The sequence below is a fragment of the Octopus bimaculoides genome, chromosome 2 (genome assembly GCF_046866305.1).
Source record: "Octopus bimaculoides isolate indiv1 chromosome 2, ASM4686630v1, whole genome shotgun sequence".
In the NCBI taxonomy this organism is placed as follows: Eukaryota; Metazoa; Mollusca; class Cephalopoda; order Octopoda; family Octopodidae; genus Octopus; species Octopus bimaculoides.
The window spans coordinates 37,712,270-37,737,772 of NC_142929.1; the positions used below are offsets into that span (position 1 = coordinate 37,712,270).

The window sequence follows — 25,503 nt, forward strand, 5'->3', positions numbered from 1 at the left end:
CCAAAATTACTACCATATTCTCCCAAAGTGTACAATTTTCATTTCTATGGTTGTTTTATTCTTAAGGCTAATGCTAACATAAGATCACAGCTTTCTTTTGTAATAACAAAATGTATGGCAGCTGTTTTATCTTTGGAAAATAATAACAGAATTCTTCAGTTTATATTGATTTAGATTTTTTTCTTTTTTTCTTTTGTGAGAATTTTAACTGAGAACTCAACATGTAGCAGTTATTTCCTTGAAAAAAGAAAGAGGAAAAGTAACAATACCTGTTGACCCCTTTACCTTAATATTTCAGGTTTTCAAACACTATCCAAATTTGCCTCAGCTTTCAAACACAAAATTCAAATTTACCTTGGAGAATTTTCTCTTTTTAGTTTCACTTTGGCTTACAATTTAACATCTCTCTCTCTCTCTCTCTCTCTCTCTCTCTCCCTCTCTCTCTCTCCAAGAAAACTTTTGCATAGTTTGTACATTACAAGTATAATCATGAATGATAACCAGATGACTGCAAGCAAATGTTAGTTTGTTTTTGTTCTTTAATGATGTTACCTAAATTGTATACTAGATCTGGATAAAAAGATCTAAAATACACCAGACATTGCTTTTGATGTAGTAAATTTCTTGAGTATATATATTTGTAGCAAAAATGTGGTGGTAATTCAATAATTAATGATATGTAGATGCAGGCATGGCTGTATGCTTAAGAAGTTTGCTTCACAGTCATGTACTTTTGGATTTAGTTTCCCTTCACAGCACTTTGAACATCTACTATACTTACAAAATCCTTGTAAATGAATTTCAATGGGGGAAACTGAAAAGAAGTTATTTGTATGTGTGTGTTTGCTTGCACATATGTACTTCTGTCTCTTTGTCTTGATGTCACATGCTAATTGTAAACAAGTGTCACTGTCATACAAACAGTGTTGTTTGTTTGCAATCTTTCATGAAAATATGTCTTGGGAAAATATTACTTTGCTTGGAAACAGGTACAAGATGGCACCAAGAACATCATTCACCCATAAAAAATCTTGTTTGAGCCATGCAAGCATAGAAAATTAGGCATTAAAACAACAACAAGGACAGCAACAATAATATGCGCATGAATCTTGTAAATTGAAAATCAGTTGAAGGATTTAGTGAAAAGTTCTCTGATAAGTCTAAAGAATAGGCACAGAAGTTTTTAATTACTTTTATAAGTTAAACATACCTAATACACTTTTAAACACCAGCTTTTAGGTTGTTTAACATTAATTATTTACAAGATGAATTTACTGCTAATACTCCTCTTTACCCTTTTTGATATCAGCCTGCCTGAAACTGTACTTGTTTTATAGTAACCTTAAGATCTTCCATCGAAATTTCATATTAATTTATGATCCAAACACTAAATTAATAATGATTTATTTTACTAAATTCTTTATTACTTTCAAAATTAATTGAAACAATAATAGTGTATTTTAACGGAATATGGTAAGAAACGAGTTAAACTACTAATAGAATAGATAGAAAATATTTAGCTAAATTTATAGAATTTTTTTAAAAATAGAAATTAAATGACAACCAAGTGAAAGCAATATCATGAAATGGACACAGTTTTTTTTTTCTGGGGGGGGGGGGGGTCAAATTAGTGCTTGAGATGAATAACTTAAAGAGTATTTACTAAGATATACATTGTCAAAATTATCATAAGCGCAGGAGTGGCTGTGTGATAAGTAGCTTGCTTACCAACCACATGGTTCCGGGTTCAGTCCCACTGTGTGGCATCTTGGGCAAGTGACTTCTACTATAGTCTCAGGCCGACCAAAGCCTTGTGAGTGGATTTGGTAGACGGAAACTGAAAGAAGCCCATCGTATATATATGTGTGTGTGTGTCTGTGTTTGTCCCCCTAGCATTGCTTGACAACCGATGCTGGTGTGTTTATGTCCCCATCACTTAGTGGTTCGGCAAAAGAGACCGATAAAATAAGTACTAGGCTTAAAAAGAATAAGTCCCAGGGTCGATTTGCTCAACTAAAGGTGGTGCTCCAGCATGGCCGCAGTCAAATGACTGAAACAAGTAAAGAGAAAAGAGAAAGAGAAAGATATGCCAAAGAAAGAAACTGATTGCATTTAAGTGTTCTGTCAGAAAACAGAGTAGAAAGTAAATTTAAAGTTTCATTTAGTCATCAAGGTTTTATCATTTAAAAATTTGACAAATGTTACATTTATCATTTTTTAAATATTTATGATTTATCTTCTTTGTTTTTCTGGCTCTTGAGGTTTTCTTAAATTCATTCTGATTTTAGTATTAGCTAAAACAATACTATTATCTTATCTGTCTGATTCCAATTATTTTCTGTTTTAGAGGGCGTTTGGAGAGTAATGCAGAACAATGGACACACTTGTTACTTCAACTACAAGACCTTACTAGTTGGATCACTCAACAGCAAAGAATGCTCATCTCCCAACAACCTGTTGGAGGAGATTTGCAATTGGTTCAACAACAAAATGAAGAAAATCAGGTAAATATTTATAGTCATTCATAACTTCTGACTACAGCAAACATTTTTTGTTCATATATTATTTTCAACATCATTTCTTACCTACTTCACATTTCATTAATTTCCCCAGAGATTGAGAGATCAGCTAGATTTAAAGCGTCCTGTAGTTGAACAGAATCTTGAAGCAGGAAGGTATTACCTACGTGAAGAGGGTGAAGAAAGACGACTCAGTACAGATAGTTCAGAAAGTGTGGAGCTAGGTAAATATAATTTTTTTTTTTTTTTTTTTTTTTTTTTCAATTTTAAAATACTTGGTTTCACTTACACCCTTAAAAAAATATGCATGCTGCCATTCTTCAGCTATCAACAGTAAAATTACATTTTCCAAATATATTAAACAAAAACCAAAATATAGTTTCTTGTTCCTATTTTACAGCAGAGGTATACAGATAATGGTCTGATGTATTTTGTTTTGTCTTTTCTATAAAGCAAATTTTTGATAGAATTTATATGATTAAAAGATATTTTCTATATTATATTCAGAATAAGATAGTTATCTCAAAAATATATTAAAACTAATTAGAACGTTTCAGTATATTATGTTTGTTTAAGTATTCCTTTTGATCATTTGTTTTAGCAGTTTGTTTCTGTACCCATTGATAAAGTCATCAAATTGAATTTAAGCACTTTCTTTGCATATGTGTGATGATAGCCTTTATGATATTTTAATATGACTTTCAGAAGTTTTTTTTTTGTTTTGTTTTTTTGTTTGTTTTTTTTTTGATGTCCATGCGTTTTTAGATATTTAACTTTCCTGGGAAAAATAAATTCTTTATGCTGAGATTTTACTTTGATCCTCTCTTCATTATGCTATAGGGAAAAGTGTTTATAAGGTAATTTATAGAAAGCTTTGTTCATGTTAGATGTAACTACTGTACCTTCATTATGGTGCTCTGTGTGTCTAACAATTTCTGAAAGCAAAAATGCTGGTAGGATGGGGGGGGGGGTCTTTTAAATGAAAGTGCCAGAAGAGTTAGTTATTCTCTAATTTTCATTTATGGAATGAATAAAAAAAACATTACTTGGTTGATATATATGTTTTGAGTGTAGCAGCTAGCTATGCTAATGATAGTATCAGTAGCCAAATGTAGTAGTGGTAATGCTGATACAGTTGAAGCTGGCATTAATAACAATAGTTGTGTTGATGTGATTATTATTGATGTTTTTTTGTTTCATATTCTTAATTAGTCAAATGAGAAGAGAAAGCACCCATAAACTTTTCAAAGCTCTCTGCCTTGCAAACTGTTATGACCAGTGCAACTGATGTTCAGTTTGAACTTATGTGGGAAAACCATGAGCATGAGCAAATTCCAAGGGGTAGCAGCTATAGAAAGGCATAATTGAGAAATGTGTTTATTTTGGTGTGTAAAACATGATAGAAGTTCCAAAAAGAAAAACAAACTGGACTCATTAGATGAGTTTAAATGGAGGTGATAAGTAGCATACTTGTTCAGAGAAGTTAAAATCATTGTAGTAATAGAAGTAAAAGTAGAAAGAAGAAACGATGCATTATGTAAAAAAAAATTTTTTTTAATCTTCAACCCTGATTAGTTGCTGGCTCCCTACAAAGTTCAAGTATGATCCACATGAGAGTATTGCTCACATATCTGAAACAGCAATAAAAGTGTGAAGCTGTTGCGTGCTGGTATATGAGTCTTTGTCAAACAACCAGGTGGACTTCTTTGGTATGTAGTCTAAATATCTGTGTGTTACAGCAGCACTGTCTCAGATATGTGAGCAATACTTGATCTTTGTAGGGAGCCAGAAACTAATCAGGGTTGAAGGGGTTTTTTTTGTTTTTTTTTCTAAGAAGGAAGATTAACCATTGATACAAAATGTGTGAGACTGTCAGAGTTGTCCTTGTAATTCATTCTGATTAACTATGTTCCTAGTATAAGAACAATTAATTTGACCCTTGGCACCCTTGTATTTAATGAATTTAATAAAATATCTACTCTGTGACTGACAAAAACCCAGTATATGACTTGTAATTATCATATAGACACCAGAAGGCTTAAAAGATGTGTGAATTCTTTTTGGTAACATCAAATCCACTGTTTCATTCTGTGAAACTGTTTTTTATAATCCAAATTTATACTTGACCACTAAGTTATTACTACACCTTTAAACTCCCAGTTGTGAATAGAGCATCTATTGTTAGGCATGCTTCTCAGAGAATTTAATATTTCATGAATTACTTCAAAGAAACATTACTAGGTCAGGTATTTATTTGGATTTATTTATAAATACTTTCAGTGGAATAAGTAATATTAAAGACAAGATGATTACTATAATGGTCATCATGCTATTGTTATTAATGACTGCTACAGTTGTTATGGCAATGATGAAGCATTCCTGCTCCTCCAAGTTTCAGGGGTATGTTGTTCCTGCATATAATGACCACTTTGAGACTACATAATTATATCATTGTTTCTTTCTAATCAGTCCATTTCATTTCCTGTTTAAAAATTTCTCCCCATCCACCTATTGGATTGATCAGAATTACTTCTTATGACTTCCGGTGATAATAATTGCAAATGGCTGCTGAGAATAAATATGCTTCTCTTTTTCACCTGTTCTACCCCACAACTAACAATGGATCTAGAAGAGATATGTGTGTATCAGTATAAATATAATGACAATATTTCATTATCTGCTGGCAACCTGTGAGTTTATTTAAGTAGCTAGTTATAGAAGTAATATGAAAAGAAAAAAATGTTTTACTAAAAGGAAGTGGAGGATGGAATTGTATAAAGCTCATGCTTTTCTCTTGGGCATTAGCAGATGCATTAAGATGAGATTTTTCTTCATTCAGTTTTAATTAACATCGGTAAAAACTACTATGAGCTAACAATGAAACCTCTAAATGGTCACTCAACTTACAAGAGAGAGCAGTCTAACTTCCATCAAATTGTCTTTAAAAATAGAAAACAAAAAGGAGAAAAGATAACATAACTAGGTACATTAGACTTGCAAAAAGAAAAAAAAAAGAAAAGAAAGACTGAATGGTTAGGACAAGAATGCTATCATAGATTTGTTCAGTCAGAACAAATGTATGACTGAACACAGGTTGAATGGCAACAATAATACCATAATTACATAACTGTTATCAAATGGTTAATGAATACATGCATGACTCTGTGATTAAGATGTTTGCTTTGCAACCACACAGATGTGGGTTCACTCTCACAGTGCAATGTCTCCTGCTTTAGCTCTAGACCAACTAATACCTTAAGAAGAAAATTGGTAGACAGAATCTATGAAGAGATTCAATGTGTGTGTGTATAAAATCATTTTAATGGTAGAAGTCCATAAAACCATTATTATGTCATATGGAATATTGAGTTTGAAAACCCTTGGATAGGAAAAAGTTGAAGGCTGTCTGTGGGACATAAACCCACATTTTCTGTGGTTATGACAGATGTGCTACCATCCAAGTGATTTTTTTAACCCAATATTATACATGCTATTGGCAGTGAGCTGGCAGAAACATCCACACACTGGGCAAAATGCTTAGTGATATTTCATCTATCATTATGTTCTGAGTTCATATTTTGTTGAGGTCGACTTTGCCTTTCATCTTTCGGGGTCAATAAATTAAGTACCAGCTGCATACTGGGGTCAATGTAATTGACTGGCCCCTTCCCCAAAAATTTTGGGCCTTGTGCCTAGAGTAGAATATTATACATGCTATCATGTATGATTTTATCTATTTCAAGTTCCACCATTAAAGCAATTTTGTTCATATTTCTCAAAGTTTGTAAAAGGAAAAAATTCATACAAACATGTACACACATTTATACAAGGCTGGTGCTATGCACTTGGCAAACAAAGGGATTTATTTGAGTGCTAAAATTTGGAGATGCCACATAAATTTGAGAATCTGGAGAAAACTTAGAGAAAATTTCTTAATCCTAATAAAAATATACAAACTTGGTAACATAAAGTGTAGGTTAGATCACTTCTAGAACAATATTTTTAAAGTAACAGAAAATTGAGCCATCTCCAGCTGAACTATTGTACAAAAAAAACAAAAAGATTAAGTATTAAAAGCTATTGCTGTGTCCAGGCTGTATTCATGAAATGGTCGGAACTGGGAAAGTGTGGTACACATTGTAGGGTTGACATGTGCTGAATAGCCTGGGGCTGCCTCACTATATGTATGTGTTTGCAAAAGAGAAAGAGAGGCATGTGTGCACAGCATGTCTTCATTAGCACCATTAGTAAAAAATGGTGACAGCATACTTTCCTATAGTTCAGCAGATGTATGAAAATTGGTGGAATGGGAGGAAAACAAAAAAGCTTACTTGAAAAATAAGTAAAGGTATATGTGTGTACATTTGTGTGTTTGCTAAAAGATATGAAATTAATAAGCACCAAATGGCATGTAGGGAATTCCATTGCACTTGGGAGTTGTCCTTGTTCAATAACAAGACATATATAGGAATTCAAAATTTTATATATATGTATACTCAATACCAGCAATGCATCTGAAAAAAAAATGTTCAGTAGAATCTTTTTCAGATTGATTAAGAATTAAGGTTTCTGGCATAATAGATGCACAGAAGTTAGCAGTTAGAATAAAATGAAATCTTTAATTATTTAGACTTGTAAGATGTAGTTGCTAATTTCTGTTGTTTAGTTGATCTAATTATTGGTATTGGAATGGTTGTAGTGAATGCATTGTAGTTAGGATAAGAAGTGAACTAATTCAGCAAACTATTGACTGATAGTATCAAAATATTTCTCTTCATGCTAAAGGCAGACTCTAAAGCATGTTTAAGAAATGTATTGCAGCATGGCTGTGAGATATGACATTGAATACAGAAGATATGTAGTGTCTAGAGAAAAATTGATGTTTATTGCCAATGTACATGAAAGGTAGACAAAAAACAAGTGAAATGACAGAATGGCTCAGTATTAATAGCTTCAGCCCAAATGTACAAAGAAGACTGTTATGCTAGTATGAATATGTGATTCAAATGGACAACTATTATTGAGTGAAAAAATGGACAACTATTATTGGGTTAAAAAATGCTTATGAAATAGGAGTATGTTATCAGTATTGGTGATGTCAGATCTCAAGAAAATGGTCCTTGAAGAAGAGGTTACAAAAGACTGAGACAGTTTGTAGCATACTGTCTGCTAGCATGAAAAAAAGCATCAAAATGTTGATGACTATATTGTATTTTTGCTATTTTTTATCTGTTAGCCTGATAGTTCTCTGGACAGTAATTAATGTAACATTGTTTGAAGCCTGAAATTATTCAATACTGTCTGTTGGTGCCATTTTTATTTAATGGTAAATCAATAACTATGATCATCAGGTGGCTATCTTAACAGTGGAATATCACAAAGATGAACACATATTTACCGAAGGGGTTAGAGTAAAGATAAGAAACAACAAAGAGAAGGGGAGAGAGCAATAAAAGTCAAGTGAGGAGTAAGTTGATAAATATAGAGGAAGGAAGAATAAAATTAATAGGCACTAAATGAGATAGAAGGATGAAGAGAGGAAGAGATAGAAAGTGGGTTAGAGAAAATGCAATAAGACAGTCAAAAGTATTGATCAAAAAGGAATTAGGTAAACCATGAGAGATTGATTGAAAAACAGAAAAATTCAAAGTAAAAAATAAATAGTTAAATTGTTTTGAACCTGACTTTGATGACTCATGCAACGTGCTCTTTTTTCTTTTTTATTTCCTCCTCTTTCTACAATATTAGCATTGCATTCATCTACCCTGTTTATAACTTCTTTTCTTTCTTTTTTTTTTCTCCTGTTTCTCCTGCAGCTATTACTATCCCTATTCTGTTACAGAGATTTGTCATATTCTTAAGCTATTTTGTTTTAGTGAATCTATGAGGAACTCTTCTGGTTTTCTGATACCTTAAAGCTTATTCTAAATGTGCTCATTTCTCTAATCTTTTCTACAGTGATAATTTTGTAATAATCCAATTTGCTGTCCCTTTATTCACTAAAATTATAATTATATCTATTAATATAAAAGAACTTGCATCTAATAGAACTATTTATACATGAAATAATCAATTTGTGCATGTATCTATTCTTGTTTGCTTGCTTAAACTAATATGTAAAATCTGTTATGAATATTAAATATTTTATATTCAAAAATGTATTATTTTATAATTTCTAAGCTTCTGATAATTTAGAAATAAAAATTCTAGTCACATTTTTATTTAGACTTAACCATACTGTACTATATAATTATACAAGTAACCATATTCGTCTGGATTTTTTTTTTATTATTATTTAGCTATTAGACAATAATAGAAGTATTAATTCATTTTGAAAATGTTTAAAATACTAATTAAAAAATATGACAGGCATAATGAAAAAACACATAAATATCCAAACATTCATATCCACCTGTACATTCTGGAGTGAAAGACATTCGTAAAATGTGTATATGCAGCAGCCAGGGCCAAATAAAATTTTATAGTTGTATTATGAGGAAAATATGCATAAATATTACAAAGCATATATCGTCTAAATTAGCTAGAATGTAGTAGCATTTTTAAAAAATCAATTAATACTGTTATCTTATTGGGAATCAACTGATAAAATGACTACTTTAGTGTCAGCACCATACATACATGAGCTTTGGCAAAGATTAAATTCAACACTTTTATAATACAACTGCATAATTTGTAAGATCTGAGGAGCAGGAATAGCTGTAGATGTGTAAAACTTGTAGCATATAGATAGATAAAGACTTCTTGATTACCCCCAGCACATTTTTATTTTATGTGATTTTACAAAAATGGTACTGTTCCATATTTGTGAGCAAAGCAGTATTCTGCAGGATATATTTTGTGCCTTAGAAAGGGCCACCATCTATTCAGGACTAAAGTAGTTTTGGTACTTGTAGAGAAACTTTTGCTTTCAGAGAGCAGTTTTACTATTTTACTAATATGTAGTTTGCATGAATTTATCATTCATAGAGATCATAAAGATTCAAGTTGTCTTGTCCTTCATGAAAGATACTTTAAAAGAATTTGTACATCACTGAGCTTGTCTAAGTTGCATGTGAATTACACCAGTTTATGAAAGGTTTGATACCATCTTCATAAGTTTCTGTGTGTGTGTGTGTGTGTGTATTTAGGAGCACAGTGAACTCACAACCACTATCAAGGTAGAAAAAGAAGAGTATTGCAGAAATAAGGGAACCCTGAGACATACTAGAGTTGATAAATTGGGACTTGAATGGAGTTCATCATCAAAAACTGCAATGGAGTGAGCTGACAGAGAACTTTCATTTCATATAGTGAGACAAGGGTAATACCATAGACAGACAGCCGTTCTAAGTTCTTTGCTAGACTCAGTTGAAGGCTTGCAACATTGCTTTTGAAAAAGTTCTCAAAAGCAAGAAACTACTGGTATGTGGTGCAGAATATTGAGTATCTAGTAGCTCTGGCACTCCCAAAATCATACTGGGGATTATTGAGAAGGAAAAGTAGCTTGATTTGATAAATGAGATTATTACTTGAGATTGTTTCCAGTACATTTGAGATGTTGAAAGTAACTGAAGGCCGGAGATTATCTACCTGAAGGGAAACACTGTTGTGTGTTTAAATAGGTTGTATACATAAACTGTATGCAAATATTGCGCACAATAACCTTATACATAGTTTGAACTGTTTTCATGACCCAGTCATCCACATCTAATTTTCTCAGTACTCACCTCTCTACAGAGCAGGGAACTCTCTCAAATACTTTTCTTGATTAACAAATTCAAAACAGTTATTTCTTTAACTAAAAACACTTGTTTGATGTATGTAAATCCACATATTGATATAAAACTAAACTGCATGTTATCCAACTTGGCTTATACTAAACCTACCCCTTTATTGTGACTCTTCTACTTTTTTTAACCTTGTCTCTCAACCTGAAGCCTCTGTAATTCCCATCTGTAATGCATCTCCTGTAATTTTGTGGCAGTTTAAACTGTTACTACTATTCTAGTTACTATAGTTATTAGGTTATTCAAGTTATTAAGATTAGTACTCTGCTTAACACTTAATTATCTATATTAATATTTCACTTGCATAAGAATCATTACCATGCTGGGCAAAATGCTTAATGACATTTTTTTGTCTGTCTTTACATTCTGAGTTCAAATGCCACCAGGGCCAACTTTGCCTTTCATCCTTTCGGAGTTGATAAAATAAGTACCAGTTGAGCACTGAAGTCAATGTGATCAACTAGACCCTACCCCCACCAAATTTGCTGGCCTTGTGCTAAAACTTGCATATAACCCACTATTTGTTACCAGCAATTGTCCATTCATCTTTTTGAAGCCCTCAAACAAAGAAATATATAGTGAAAGGATTTTCAATTTCCGCATCTCCCTTTTACGTCTACATGACTGTAACTCATCATAGCAGTTCTTCAAATGGAAACTCTTTTTTTTCTTCTTTCCTTTACCTTTGTAACACCCAGCAAATAAATGGTTACATAAGGTCCACTTTATTGTTGCTTGCTTGCTATCTTATTGATAGTGACTTTTAATGAAAAGAAAAATAAATGCTGTTGCATGTAAATGTCATTAAATTAATACTTTTTATTTTACAGATGTCGAAGGGTTAACTGCTTTAGATATGTCCCCTGAAAGAGAGGCACATTACCTAATCCGGAAGATTCGAAGACAAGTGAGATTAGTCAATCGCAAATGGGCAGAAATTAATCAAAGTTGCAATGAATGGCAATCACAAATTGATGAAGTCCTTGAGGTAAGATAAACAACATTTTTTTCTGTTCTTTTCTACTTCTACTAACAGTTAAGCCACTTTGAGCAGAATAAGTGAATATAAAGATTGTTCTATATGCATCTAGGGAACTCTGAGATTGTACCTATGTGTTACATATATATATATATATATATATATATATATATACATACGCGCACACACACATCTGTTTGCCTATTTGTCTCTATCTATCTGTCTGTCTATCTATCCATCCCAAAGAAATCTATGTTGTCTGTACATATTTCCAATGGCTTCACTTTCAGTTTATGCATACAGTATAGCATACAGCGAGCAACCCTAACTCTCTTTGTTTTTACTATGCTTTGTGTGTGTGTGTGTGTGTGTGTGTGTGTTTCTTAATATGTGTGTATATGCATTGGGCAGGTGTCTTCTGCTGTAACCCAGGCTGATTAATGCCTTGTGTGTGAGTTTGCTGGATAATGAAGACTTGTTGAATAAAAAATACCTTACTTCTAAAACATGTAAGGGTTGGTATCAGAAAGAGTACCCAGCTGTAAAATCCTGCTTCAAATACATCTCTGCTCAACCTACAGTTCCATGGAAAGCTGGACATTGAAGAAGTGACCTCACTAGAGCTGGTGACATGGAAAAGCACCCAGTGCACTCTGTAAAGTTGTTGGCATTAGGAAAGGTTTCCATCTGTAGAAACCATGCCAAAACAGGCATTGATACTCAATGAAGTCTTATGACTTATCAGATCTTCTCAAACTGTCCAACCCATGCCAGTATGGAATGTGGACAATAACTGTTGATAACAATAATGATATATACATATGAGCTAACACAGTAACCTCTACATGGTTGCTCAGCCTGCTAGAGCATAAGTATTACCTTTCAATTTGAGTGTTAACATTAGTACACACACATGCACACACACATTCATATTCAAGACCAACAATATGTAATTATTGAAATTTAAGGATTAAATCAATTGCATTAGCCTAGAACAAGGTCACTAACAATAACAGGATATTAAATTTTGATTTGTAATGCTAATAAAACCACAGCAATTCTGAGCCATGGCTATCTAATCACTTGGCTGCTACATTTACTATTTCAGGAATTTAATTAAAAATACTCATATTACTTTGCTTCCATTGCAAGTACTTTATATCATCATCATTAGTTACATCTTTTGATGGTTTCTTTTTTTAATCTTTTTATGGTAACTTAGATCAGACAAATCATGCAATATCATCTTCTCTATGTTTTTCTGTGAGTATTCTCTCTAGTTATACCCAGTATTATTATCCGTGTATTTATCAGCCTATTTCTTTTCTGGCAACAACTTTTTGTCATTTCTTTACTAAACTTAAATCTTTTTTTTTTTGTGTTCTTTGTCTTTCACCTTTCTCCTTTCTGCTCTAAATCAGTTAATCTATTTGTCTATCCATCCCCATTCCACCCCTTTCTCTTAATCAATCAAATAATAGATTTATAATACAGAGGATCATGAAAGGTAATTCTTTTGTCTTGAAAATTTCTCTTTGACTTTTCATAATTTCAGTCATGCATAAATTGCACTTCTATCATATGTGTTACTATGTTAGTCTCTCAAATGAATTAACAGTCCATTTATCAGTAAAAACAAGAGGCCCTCTTAAAATATGATCCAACTGCTCCAAACTTTTGTCACTTTTCTATCTATCACCTTTAGTGCCTAAATAACAAGGAAAAATACTAACCTTTAGTCAATGACGGAACTTCATCATCATCATCATCATCGTTTAACGTCCGCTTTCCATGCTAGCATGGGTTGGACGATTTGACTGAGGACTGGTGAAACCGGATGGCAACACCAGGCTCCAGTCTGATTTGGCAGAGTTTCTACAGCTGGATGCCCTTCCTAACGCCAACCACTCAGAGAGTGTAGTGGGTGCTTTTACGTGTCACCCGCACGAAAACGGCCACGCTCGAAATGGTGTCTTTTATGTGCCACCCGCACAAGCCAGTCCAGGGGCACTGGCAACGATCTCGCTCGAAAATCCTACAGGAGCCAGTCAGGCGGTACTGGCAACGGCCACGCTCAAAATGGTGCATCTCATGTGCCACCCGCACAAGAACCAGTCCAGGGGCACTGGCAACGATCTTACTTGGCTTGCCGGGTCTTCTCACGCACAGCCCATTTCCAAAGGTCTCGGTCCGTAGTCATCGCCTCGGTGAGGCCCAATGTACGAAGGTCTTGCCTCACCACCTCTATCTAGCATTTCACCCTACCATCTTGAAAATGAAAAGATACATTATTGTTGCCCCTAACATATCAAAAGATGTGATAGACCTGGCTGGATATTACATTTTTAATGATAGTCTGCTTGATCAGAACTAAACAAGGGCTAAACAATAAAAACTTAATGCCAATCTACAGTGTATAAAGTAACAAATGATGCTGTTTGTAACTGCTTCTTACATTTGATATGGTTTTTAGTTCACCGCTTGTATTGACCATATAGAACATAATTTGTATGTTGCCACTTCCTACCTTACGATAGCTGCCTTCCTGATAGTAGGAAACAGAATTCAGTCTGCTAAACACTTTACTTCAATATTTCTTTTAACAGGTTTCAAACTATTGTCAATGCTGAATTGATAATAAAAATCAGGTCAGCTTCAAATAGAAGTTCTCTTATACAACCATCTCTTAAAAGCATTCTATAGGATTGTATGGGAAAAATGAAAGGTTTATGTTACAAGTCATTTGTAAATATCTGTGCCACATAATTTATATGATTCACCACTATCATAAATTTATATTTTTAAGATATACAACTAAATGATATATAAGTTGTGGAAGCATGAAAATGAATGCCAAATTGTGTGGGCAGAGTGAAGATTTGTAATGTTAACCAAATATATTTTGATAGCTGCACTTCATTAATGCATTGGCTAGGTGGAGGAAACAAAATCTGACATTGAATTTCTTCTGCATAAATGTACAACACTTTCAGAGAGACCTTTTATGCGAGTTGGCCTATCTTCTGATGTAGCAATTATTTCTTTCTTCAAATGAATATATCACTGTCTTATTCAAAATAAGATAGCCGTGACTAGAAAACAAATCAGGAAACACAAATTAGCTTAACTCTTCTGCATTAAAGCTTCAGGAATCATTTTTTACCAGATAAAAAAGGGATGTGCTATTATTTAAAATTCTGTGAAAATATCTAAAGCTTTACAGGTAAAGAAGTGTGTGTGTGTGTGTGCATGGATGTATGTTTATGAAGAAATTAGGCCTGTCTTCTATCTAGCAGAAAAATGGCAAACTGGTGAATCAACCCAGTTGTCTTAGGATTATTATTTATGAAAAGAACACTAGGCCAATCAACAACCTTATCTTCTGAGTCAGACTGATATCCAGTGTGAGATCATATACACCTTCCCTACTAAACACACACCTGTTAAGTGTTTGTCAATAATTTTCATTCACAAAACAATTCATTTGTTTTTCAGGATTTCTATGTTTAAATGTTTTATTTGTATTTTAGTTTATTTTATTGATCTAACAAGTGCAATGTTAAGGCAACTTCTGCAATCGATTTAATGGATGCAATTCTGGTGCAACTTCAATGCAATTACAAAAGAAAAAAATACTTAACTAAATTATATCAATTTTCATTTTGGTTTTCATTGAAATTCAATTATAATTTCATTTTATTTTCTATCAGCCTTCATTTCATATCTCCACTTCTACATTGTTCCATTACACTCATGTCTCATCTCTCTATCTTACTCTCTTTTACTTCTCCTTTTTCCTTCCATTCCTGCCTCTTTTCCCTCCTCTGCCTTTATCCCTCATTTAGCACCACCACCCCTTTCCATTCTCTATCATTTCTCACTTCCACTCATTATTTTACTTTCCCCCCATTCTTTTTCTGTCCAAATTCCTATCTGTTTCTTTCTCTTTTATTACTCCCATATTTTTATCTTTCACTTTTAGCCCTTCTCTTCCTTTCCCCTCTCTGTATATCACCTCCCCCATCGAATCACTTCTTTTTTCATTCAATCCCCCTTTTTTCATACACTTGTTACAAATTCTTTTGCTTTCATGTTTTTCCTTCTTTTTTTTCTTTTCTGAGCTTTTCTCTCTGCCCAATATTCTTTCTACATACTAGGCAACTTTTTTTTTGTACCTGAGTGGTGGGGAGTCTCTGCTGAGGGTTCCTATTTGTTTCACATTATATCTTTCTTGTCACTTAGTAATTATCCAGTACACTATTTTACATCTTTTATTCAATCATTTTTTTTTTAATATACTAATTAGCATGTTTACTGCCCTTTAACTTGACTTTAGCTTTCTGAGTACACCTGAAATCAGAACTATTGTTAATGAAAAATAATAATAATCTCACTTATTTTTGCAACCAGTCATCCAGTAAGGTTTCCTTGTATTAGCTTCAAATGAAAATTGTAAAAATTATAAATACTAAACTTGTCTGTAAAAAGAAAAAAAAAATCTCTTAGGGGGTTTTTGTCTCTACATATACACATACACACACATGTGTGCATACACACACTTTATTATAATCTGAATTTAATATCGTTTTCTAACTTAAAAGTTTTATTTCCTAACTACTTCTGATCACTGAAAGCTTGATCATTAATTTATTCCTTTATAAACCACATTTCACTTCCCATATTTTCTGCTTATATATATGTATGTTTGTGTGTGTGCTTACTCAATGACTGACTAAAGCCTTCAGAAGAACAGAAGATATCTGAAAGTTCTTTCAAGTCTCACACAGAGCCAGGATTGTAAACTTATACTCTGTAAAGTGTTTGTTTTGTTGCTGGAACCATTGCCATACTCATAAATGTCAAGTTACCTCTGTAGTAGTCCTGTTCTTATCTTAACAACTCAGTGCTTTTTTATTTATCAGTTTTCAGTGTAGCAAGTATAAATATACTTATTTTTGGTTAAAAGTTTTCACTGCATGTTCCCTTCATTCTTCATGATTTCTTCTTCATAAAGTTTTGCACTACCAAAAATTGAAAAGCCATATTTGTATGCTAATTCAACGTCAGTGTTTTTACTCTATTATTAATTCATCACCAGAAAAATACTAGCTGTATCTCTGCTGATATCATATGTCTTGAAATGTAATTAAAGAGTGAAATTTTGTTTGAATATATTTCTTAATGTCAGAATGTCTCAGTGTTTATGGAGAGGATCATTCAATAAATTAGTCTTTTTATCTAATTGGTTGATAAAATCTTCATGTAGTAATGCCAATTCTTAAGCTAAAGTTTTCCTTCTCTTGACTGCTAAATTAAAATGAAGAATGCAACTGTGTTCGTGCTATGAATAAATTACAGATTTTGATCCTAGTTAGCTATGAGGATTTCACATCAGTCATTTGTTCATTGTCTCCTTTTGAAATTAGGCTAACTGAGATACACTGTAAGAATCCTACTGAGACAGCAGGAATTATAGTCTTGAGGTTAGTACTCCCAAAAGCGAGAGTCTTTCTTTTGAGTATTAACCTCATGTTTAATATGTTAACTTCGATCGGGATAAGTTGATGCAACTCTGCTCGATATGAATGAGATTATAATTTTGTCATAAGTAATATGAAAATGAAAGTGAGTTGATAAAAGGAAGAGACTTCATTTTATTGGCTTCTCCCATTTCTCTCATTAGATTTCTCCTTCACCTTGCCTCTGATGCAAAGTGTAATGGTAAACAATATTGGTTTTTATGAAATGTAGCAATAAAATTATTTTACAGTTTCTGAAAATTAGTCTATTTCAAAACTAATATTCTGTTCCTAAGTTACTAATAACTTTTCTAAAAGCAGTTATTACCTGAAGTGTTATTGAAAGCCATATATAGGCTTTTTATATTTGGAAACATTGTAGTAACAATGTTGCTTTTACTGTCATGAGTTATATAGTAAAGCTAGATAACTAGTGCCAGCTTTCTCAACTGTCTGTTATACCATTGGACGGGCAAGCAACATCAGAACTAGCTCTTCCCTCACTGTTTTCATTAATTCTTATTCCAGTTCGGCAATAGCAGTGTGTACCCAGCCCACTAAATGGATTTTACGCTCTAGCATACTTTCTCTTGAAGTACTGTATTATATACATTCATAACAAAGTATCATTTTCACTTTTTGAATTTTTATACACTTTCTTCATGTTTCCAAGTTTTTTGAAAACTTTTTCATTTGTTACTTTTTCTTTAGGGACTCTGAAATACTATTCTATTTAACTTTGCTTAAAAAAAAACATTCCCAACATAAATACATTTTTATTTGCAATGAAAAATAGTTACTTGCAATATGATAGCATTATTTTTAGATTCATGTTATATTATACCTGGAATAAACTTTTAGATACTACTCTTAAGTTTTATTCAACTAATCTATATATGTTACTTTCAAATGATAATTGATGGAGATATGTCTTGCTCCTTCCTTATCACAGTGATTGTTTAGGATACATATATTACCAGTATTTAAATTGAGTGTTTGGTTTTTGCTTTACATTTATTTTGCTATACTTATATTTTTTTTGTTTACTTTTTTATGTCCTAATTCCACAATTTTCATATTGTTGGAATGATAGAAGAAAATGTTTACTTTGCTAATTATATAGTCACTATTGCAGTAAATATATCATCTAGTTGCTAATGTATATTTTGAATTCTATAAAATTTGCATTGATATATTTGTTTAATTTAAAATTAAGACACTATCTATAACCAAAGTCAAACTTTAAACTAAAAGAAAAAGAAAATTATATTTACAGATACTATTGCTCTCTTGTAGCTGTCATTATAAATTATCAACAGAAACAACAGTTATAATAAAACTCGACCATAACTATTATGTTTCATACATGTTTCTTTATAAATCAAGATGTAAAGATTAATTCATTTCAAAAATTATCATCACATATATTTGTTTTTATCACAGCAAAGTATTACGAAAATAATCAGTTTATATTGGGTGTTCAAAATTAATTTTTCCATTTGCTCTATTAATTTCTTTATAAATAAAATAATCCATAAAATATAATTTATTCCCTGTGTAAAACTTAATTTTACAAAAATTTATGTTCCTCATATTTTGACCTTTAACAGAAAATGACTGTGTTCCATGAAGCAATGGATTATTTGAATGAACAACTCCAGGAATCTGAGGATGAGAAGTCCAAGTGGCAACATGTTGGTGATGTGATTATTGAGAACCTACAAGAAGAAATAGACTTGACGAAAGTGAGTACACCTGTTTTTTCTAAGATTTTGGTGTGTCATTGTTTCTTCAGTTAATTGACTATGGATAAAGTTACATGAAAAATAGATTTTAGTTCCTAACTAGCAGAGAATACAAATCTGAGCCACAGCTACACTATATTTTGCATGCTTTAGTGTTTATGCTCACCACCTGATTTAGCGCATACACTCTTTATTGATGTATTTTCAGCTATTTTTCTGCTAAACCTTTTTGTCCCTTCAATCCAGATATTTCCAACACACATCCCTTTATTTCTATCAACTTTCATAAATTGCCCTAGTAACTTTTGATCTTTGTGAAAAATAAGTCTTAATAGATCATTAAGTAATTAGTTCAGTCAATTTGTTGATATTTACTTTTTCATTACTGCACCATAGATAGATGGCATAACCAAATTGTTGAGAACTTTGAGGCCCCATGTTTGATCCCACTGTGCAGCACTTTGGACAAGTGTCTACAACTATATTTCACCTTGTATTGTAGTATGCTTGAGTATTACTATTAAGAGTATAAACATCTGTGGAATAGACTGTACACAATAATTCAATGATTGGATATCTCTTTTGGTTGATCAACTGGAATGGTCTTCATGGAAACAGATTTGAAACCCATTCACTGTATTATAGTGATTTTTAAATGTAAACCTTGTCTATTTCAGTTTCATACTCAGTGTTTAGTATGGTATTCTATAATTGAATATTATTCCTTTTCAGTATTATTTCATAGCTTGGTTTAATCCAAGAACTTTATTTATTCAGGTGATAATTTCAAGTTGGTGGGAATATCTAAATTTATTCAGTTGCTTTCTCATGGTATAAACTTACAAAAACAATCTCAACAAAATGCAAGGAGTTTATCAAAGAATGACTCAAGGGAAGAAATATGAAAAACTGAAGCAATATTCTCCTAAAATAAGTCAGTTAAGTCAGTGACTAAAATAATTTGCCTAGTTTATTATTATCTGATCTACAGATTGTTTTATAACTGTTCTCCTGACAATACAATAGTCAACTACCATAACTTGCACTTGTCTTATCATAAAATGTTTCTACTTATATATTAGTAGTAAAATATTGACAGGGAAATGAGTTGCTAATTTGCTGATATAAAAATTACTTTCTTTCAACTCTCTCTTTCTCAGCACACACCCTCACTCACTAGTGTATTGCTAAATATCTTGATAAGAGTTGTATATAATGGTTTATACATATTACAGAAAAATCTTCTTTTCCTCATCTAAATCACATTTTTTTAAATAAATAGATAAATGAATAAATAAATAAAAGTAATTTAGGTTGAGAAAAATAGATTTCTTTTATGTTATAGTTTTTACTGAGTTGTATTAAAAAAATTAAATTCTTTGCATCCATACACACATATGCTTGCACACTCATATTTTCTTTGCTAAGAAAGATAAAAATCATCACCAGAAATGAGTCGATTTATTGATTGTTGAAGCAAATATTTGGCAGCTAGATGCCAAGCTTATGACTAACCACTTAGACATGAAATAGGTGTGTAACTTGTTTGTCAACCAGGCAGACTGAATCAAGCAGTTATATGCTTTGAAATAGTTGTAAATTTTAAACCCATGATTTTACATAATCAGTTGTCCAGCACCTTAACTTCACAACCACTTTGTTTCCCATATGTGTATGCATATATGGACATAAATGCATGTGTATTCTAATGTACAAGCATATGCAAGCACACAAACTCACATACATGGATGGTTTGTGTGTGTGTATGAAAGATCTGTCATTACTAACTATACATCCAGTATTACTGATCTATGGGTTGAGTAGATAGTGTCTAAATAAATTTTCTCCTCTTGCAAACTAAATGAACAATGTTGTGGAAACCAACTGGACAAAGAATTGAGAAATTAATGGCATACAAGTTTCACAAACCAACTACTATCTTGCTTGTTAGTGAAACATAGAAAAGAAAGGCAAGTACTGGAAGGTACACTAAAAACTTGGGGGTTCATGAAGTGGTGAAGAAACCATGATTATACTAGATCTGCTTTCTGTGATATTCTAATCTGTTGAAGTTAAAAAGATAGTATTGGTTTTTGCACAAAACCATCTTGATGTCAAGAGCACAATGAATGATCTGGGTATAGCTAGAAAACATCTGTATAACTTGTTCGACATTTCTGGAGAGAGACCAAGAAAAATTGGTCTCTAAATTACCCACTCTTGTTTTTGTTGGATTGCTGCTCTCGGTGTGACATTAAGATTCACCCTAAAACCTGCCAAAATACATTCCTCTAAAATTTGAGAATGAAATTTCGTCACTGTCATTGGGTCAAGTAATGATATTGAGAGAACTTATAAGAAAAGAGCTACAGTGATAGACATCAACATTTTTAATACAGTACATATTTTTTAAGAATTCTCATGCAAGAAACTTTGTTTTTAAACGTAGGCTACTATCTAATAAATAGGAAGGAACAATGTGATAAGGTCATATATGGTTGTGTGGTTAAAATGGGTGTGTGTACATGTGTCTTTTACTAAAATACAGTCAATTTGTTATTAACTTAGAAGAAACTTGTAACCACAAATTTTTATATCAAAGTAGTTTTTTAATGCCATATGATAATGACATTAGCATAAGAGATGTCAACTGATGAAGAATGTTTCAAAGATACTTTTTCTATAATTATTTCTCTCCAAACATAAGGTGTCTATATTATTGTTTGCAAAATTAAAAAGAAAATCATCTCTGTATGATATGCATTACTGTAAAGAATAATGATTTACCAAATCTCTTCAGAAACACTGGTTAGCATAAGAATGAATCATGGTTTGTTGATTCTGTGTGAAGGTGGCCATAATTCACCAAAAGAATAACATTCTATGGCTGGTGGTTAATGAGTTCAGTTTGCAACCAGACAATTTTGAGTTCAGTTTGCAACCAGACAATTTTGAGTTCAGTTTAACTGCACAGAACCTTCAGCAAGTATCTTCTATCATAACCTCAAATTAAGCAAGTACCTGTGATGATGGAAATTGAATGGAGGCTCACCATGTTTATATCTATCTTAAATGTGTGTGTGTGTCTCACTCTCTCCTTCTCTCTTTCTCTCTCTCCCTTTCTCTCTCCCCCCTCTCTCTCTTTCTCTCTCTCTCTCTATTTTAATGACTTGTAGGTACATCGTGTTTCATTATATTATTGGAGACCCCCTTTGGTCATGAATGACCATGGGATTGCACCTAGAAAGTTACCCTCCAAGGCACAAGTCTGGGCAAGGTTGTTTTGTGGAAAGCCAGTAGTCGCTCATGCATACCAGCCTCCCCTCTCCACACCACTAATGTTATCCAAAGGAAAGGCAAAGACCGATTCAGCTTGGCACCAGTGATGCTGCAACTCATTTCTACAGCTGAGTTAACTGGAGCAACGTGAAATGAAGTGTCTTGTTCAAGAATACAACACGCAGCCCAGTCCAGGAATTGAACTCACAACCTCACGAGCATCAGCTCGATGCTCTAACCACTGAGCCATGTGCCTTCACCATTATATTATATATATATAATATACAAAGTATATTAAATGCTTTATAAGTCAATACTGTATTCTACTATGTTAACAGTACTAATTAATCACTTGTTAAAATCAATACTGGCTATAATTTCTATAGAAAATCAGTAGAGATAATCTTAACAAGTGACTTTCTCTGTTTCTCTCTATATATGTGTGTATTGTATATATATATATATATATATATATATATATATATATACACATACACAAAGGTGCAGCTTTCAATTTGTATTGGTATAGAATATTCTTTGCATTAAGTTACACACTCTTTTGTCATTCTTGCCACCAGAAGTGCAGTCAGCCAGTGATTAACCCCTTAAAAACTTATAACAAACATAAAGATAAAAAATATAGATACAAGTACTTATATTAATACCAAAGCATTAATATCTTATTGATTGTATCATTGTCAGGTGTTCTGACATAATGTCTCTTCAAGTCTAACCAGTTATATACTGCAGCATATCCACTAGGAGGGAAATTACACTTTACCTGAATTTTAAAGGCAAAAATAAGGGGTAATTCTGTTGTTCCTTTATTCTTAAGGGTGGAGTAATCAATTTATAACAAGGGAGTCTCTTTGAGCACATCACTGCAATTTGCTACAACTCTGAGCATTACCAAGTTGTGAATTCAATGACACTTCTGCTTCCCATTACACTGCATACTCATAGAATGAAACCACACTCCAAAACTAATTCTTCAAAACTAATGATGCTTGACAAGACTAGTGAAAGGAATAACAACAAACTCTATACCACTTAACTAATAATTGACAAACTTGTCAAAGCACAGGAAATTCAGTCATACTTCAATGATTTGTGGAGCTTGTTAATGTAGTGCAGTGACACAATCTTTGATGCATGGCAGAGATACAGGAAGAATGTTTTAAATGACAAGTTTGACATTTGATTATATTCAGAGGTTTTTGACACTATATACCATGACCTTCTTCATAGAGTTTTACTTCAGTGTGGGTACTTTCAAAGTAAATGAATGCTGTTTAAGTGCAGCCTTTAAGCAGCAAAAAGAAAATTGTAATATTTGTAATGTTTTCCTTTGTATGTGTGGTGTTTCACACCTCTCTCTCTCTCTCTCTCTCTCTCTCTCACCCTCTCTTGAAGGAATATAACTCTCCCACCTTCATGCAATGTGCACTTCTCTAAGTTATGAGTGAAATTCTTATAAACTGTATTTAGAAAGATTCTCTCTTTAAATCAGATGTCTGTAAGGAACACAATATATGAATCTATTCTGAAATGTTATAAAGATGATTTTACATGTGAACTTATAATGAATGACTTCACTGAATGAACATTAAGCTATATGTTTGTGTATATATATGCATACACTAAACTTTACAGAGGAGATGACAAAGAACCGAGATATTTGGTGCTTTGCTGTACTCAAGAAGACCCATCCTTCACAACAGAAGTGTTGATGCCACTCCCCCCTGATGAAGAGGATTGGTCTGCTAGAGCCTGGTTCCACACTAAAAGCACCCATTCTGGTGCCATGTAATATCACCTGTGCTGGTGTCACATAAAAGCACCTCTGCTGGTGCCACATAAAAATCACCCAGCATGGTATTAGGAAGAGTATCCAGCTATACAAACCAAGCCAAATCAGACTGGAATCTGCTGCTGCTCTCCTGCTTGCCAGCTCTAGTCAAACTGTCCAACTCATGCAAGCTTGGAAAACAGACTTTAAAGGCTGACGTGTGTGTGTGTGAGAGAGAGAGATAGCTTATAGATTTCATACAACTTGTTTTGTAACAAATGTTTAATTACAGCTCTTTAAAGCTTTCTTTTGTGGAATGGAAATTTTAAAATCATTACGTTGTCTTGTAGGAAATACAACTGATAATGAAAACTTTTAACCTAAGATTGAATAATTTAAATATCTACCATGTTCCCTATTAAAGCAGACTGTCATTCTGTTACTAATAATGTAGCACTATTAAATGGACATGAAATCTGAGTGTGTGAAAATTGCAACATATCATCATTATTTGATATCCATGTTCTATGCTGTCAGGCATAAGACAGTTAGACAGGATCCAGTCAGGCCCAAAGTGTTGCATCATGCTCCAATGTCTCCTTTAGCTTGGTTTTTATAACTGGGTGCTCTTCTTAATGTCAACAACTTTATATGTGCTGGTGCCATAAAAAAACACCCACTGTACTGAGTGGGGTTTTTTTTTTTTTTTTCAAGACACCAGGACTAGTGAAATCAGCATGTAGATCCTCTTTGACTGAGTGGGGCTACTGTAGAGAGGGAGGTGGTATTATGCAGGAGATGAGAGAAGGGTACAGAACAGAACAAGTTTCTTGCTATAGAGGAGAGAAGAAGAAGTGGGAGTTCTTAGATTGAAGTTGGAAAGATAAAATTGTCATGATGGTTCGTCAGGGTGGGTCTTCAAGATACAAATTGAGTAGAAGTGAGAACAGGGGTTGCAGTTGGGTAAAGGCTGTAAAGGAGAGTGAATGTTGTTTAGAGATGGGGACAACTACTCACCTGTGACATACTGCTTAAAAAATATAATGTAGTCTTTAAAAGAATCATTGTAAATTTAGTGAACACTACCATTTTAAACGAAGAGTAGATTTCTAGTCATTAAAATTTATCCTGATTTATTTTCACTGTGGTTGTGTGTTAGTACATATTCACAAATATGTACTAACACACATATGATCAATCATTTTATCATATTTAGTAAAAAAAAGAAAAATCAATAATAAGTGGAAACAGTGCTTAATATGCAAGGTTCTTAATGTCAAAAACTTAGCTACTCTTTCATTTCTATTGCTTACAGGCGTTCCAACAAAGAATTGCACCTCTTCAAGGACAAGTTGATAATGTTAATGACCAGGCTAACCAGCTACAAGCTTCTGAAGTGGTACTTTCCCCAAAAAATATCCAGCAACTAGAAGACTATAATACTAGGTTAGTTTTATGATTATACAGTTTGTTATAGAGAATTGTTCACATGTCTGTCCATTGTGACTGTTAATTTCTGTAAAAAAAAATATTTCAATAAAACCTTTAAAAAAACCTAATAAATTACTGAAGTAATGACTTCTCCTGAGATTTAATTTCCTTAGCAGGGTGAGTGTAATGCCATTATTTTTGCTGAGATATTTTACCCTTGATGTACATTAAAATTTCATTACTTCAGTATATTTGCACAGAAATACATTTGACCAGCAAGTCAACCAATTTTATTAAAATTGTTGTTTATCTTTTTCACTGACTGTTTATATCTGCTTTTTTTTTTCAATACTAGCGCAAGTGAGGTGACCATTACAATTTTATTTTTGTGTGCTGTATCGGAGCAAATATTAAGTAGTGCTTCTTTTACTCACTCAGATAAATTGAAGCCACCA

The 25,503-nt window shown here is 32.8% G+C and overlaps 1 protein-coding gene across 13 annotated transcripts in view; it reads left to right on the forward strand.

The window, feature by feature from the left end:
• The window catches only part of LOC106873450 (dystrophin), a 712,951-nt gene that overhangs the window by 615,846 nt on the left and 71,602 nt on the right, over positions 1–25,503 (forward strand). For all 13 annotated transcript variants that reach the window (XM_089343243.1, XM_089343268.1, XM_089343278.1 and 10 more), the window contains 5 exons: positions 2,348–2,504; positions 2,614–2,743; positions 11,137–11,294; positions 18,415–18,549; positions 24,933–25,063. In XM_089343243.1, coding sequence (XP_089199369.1) covers positions 2,348–2,504; positions 2,614–2,743; positions 11,137–11,294; positions 18,415–18,549; positions 24,933–25,063 — 711 coding nt within the window. The remainder of the gene's footprint in view (positions 1–2,347; positions 2,505–2,613; positions 2,744–11,136; positions 11,295–18,414; positions 18,550–24,932; positions 25,064–25,503) is intronic.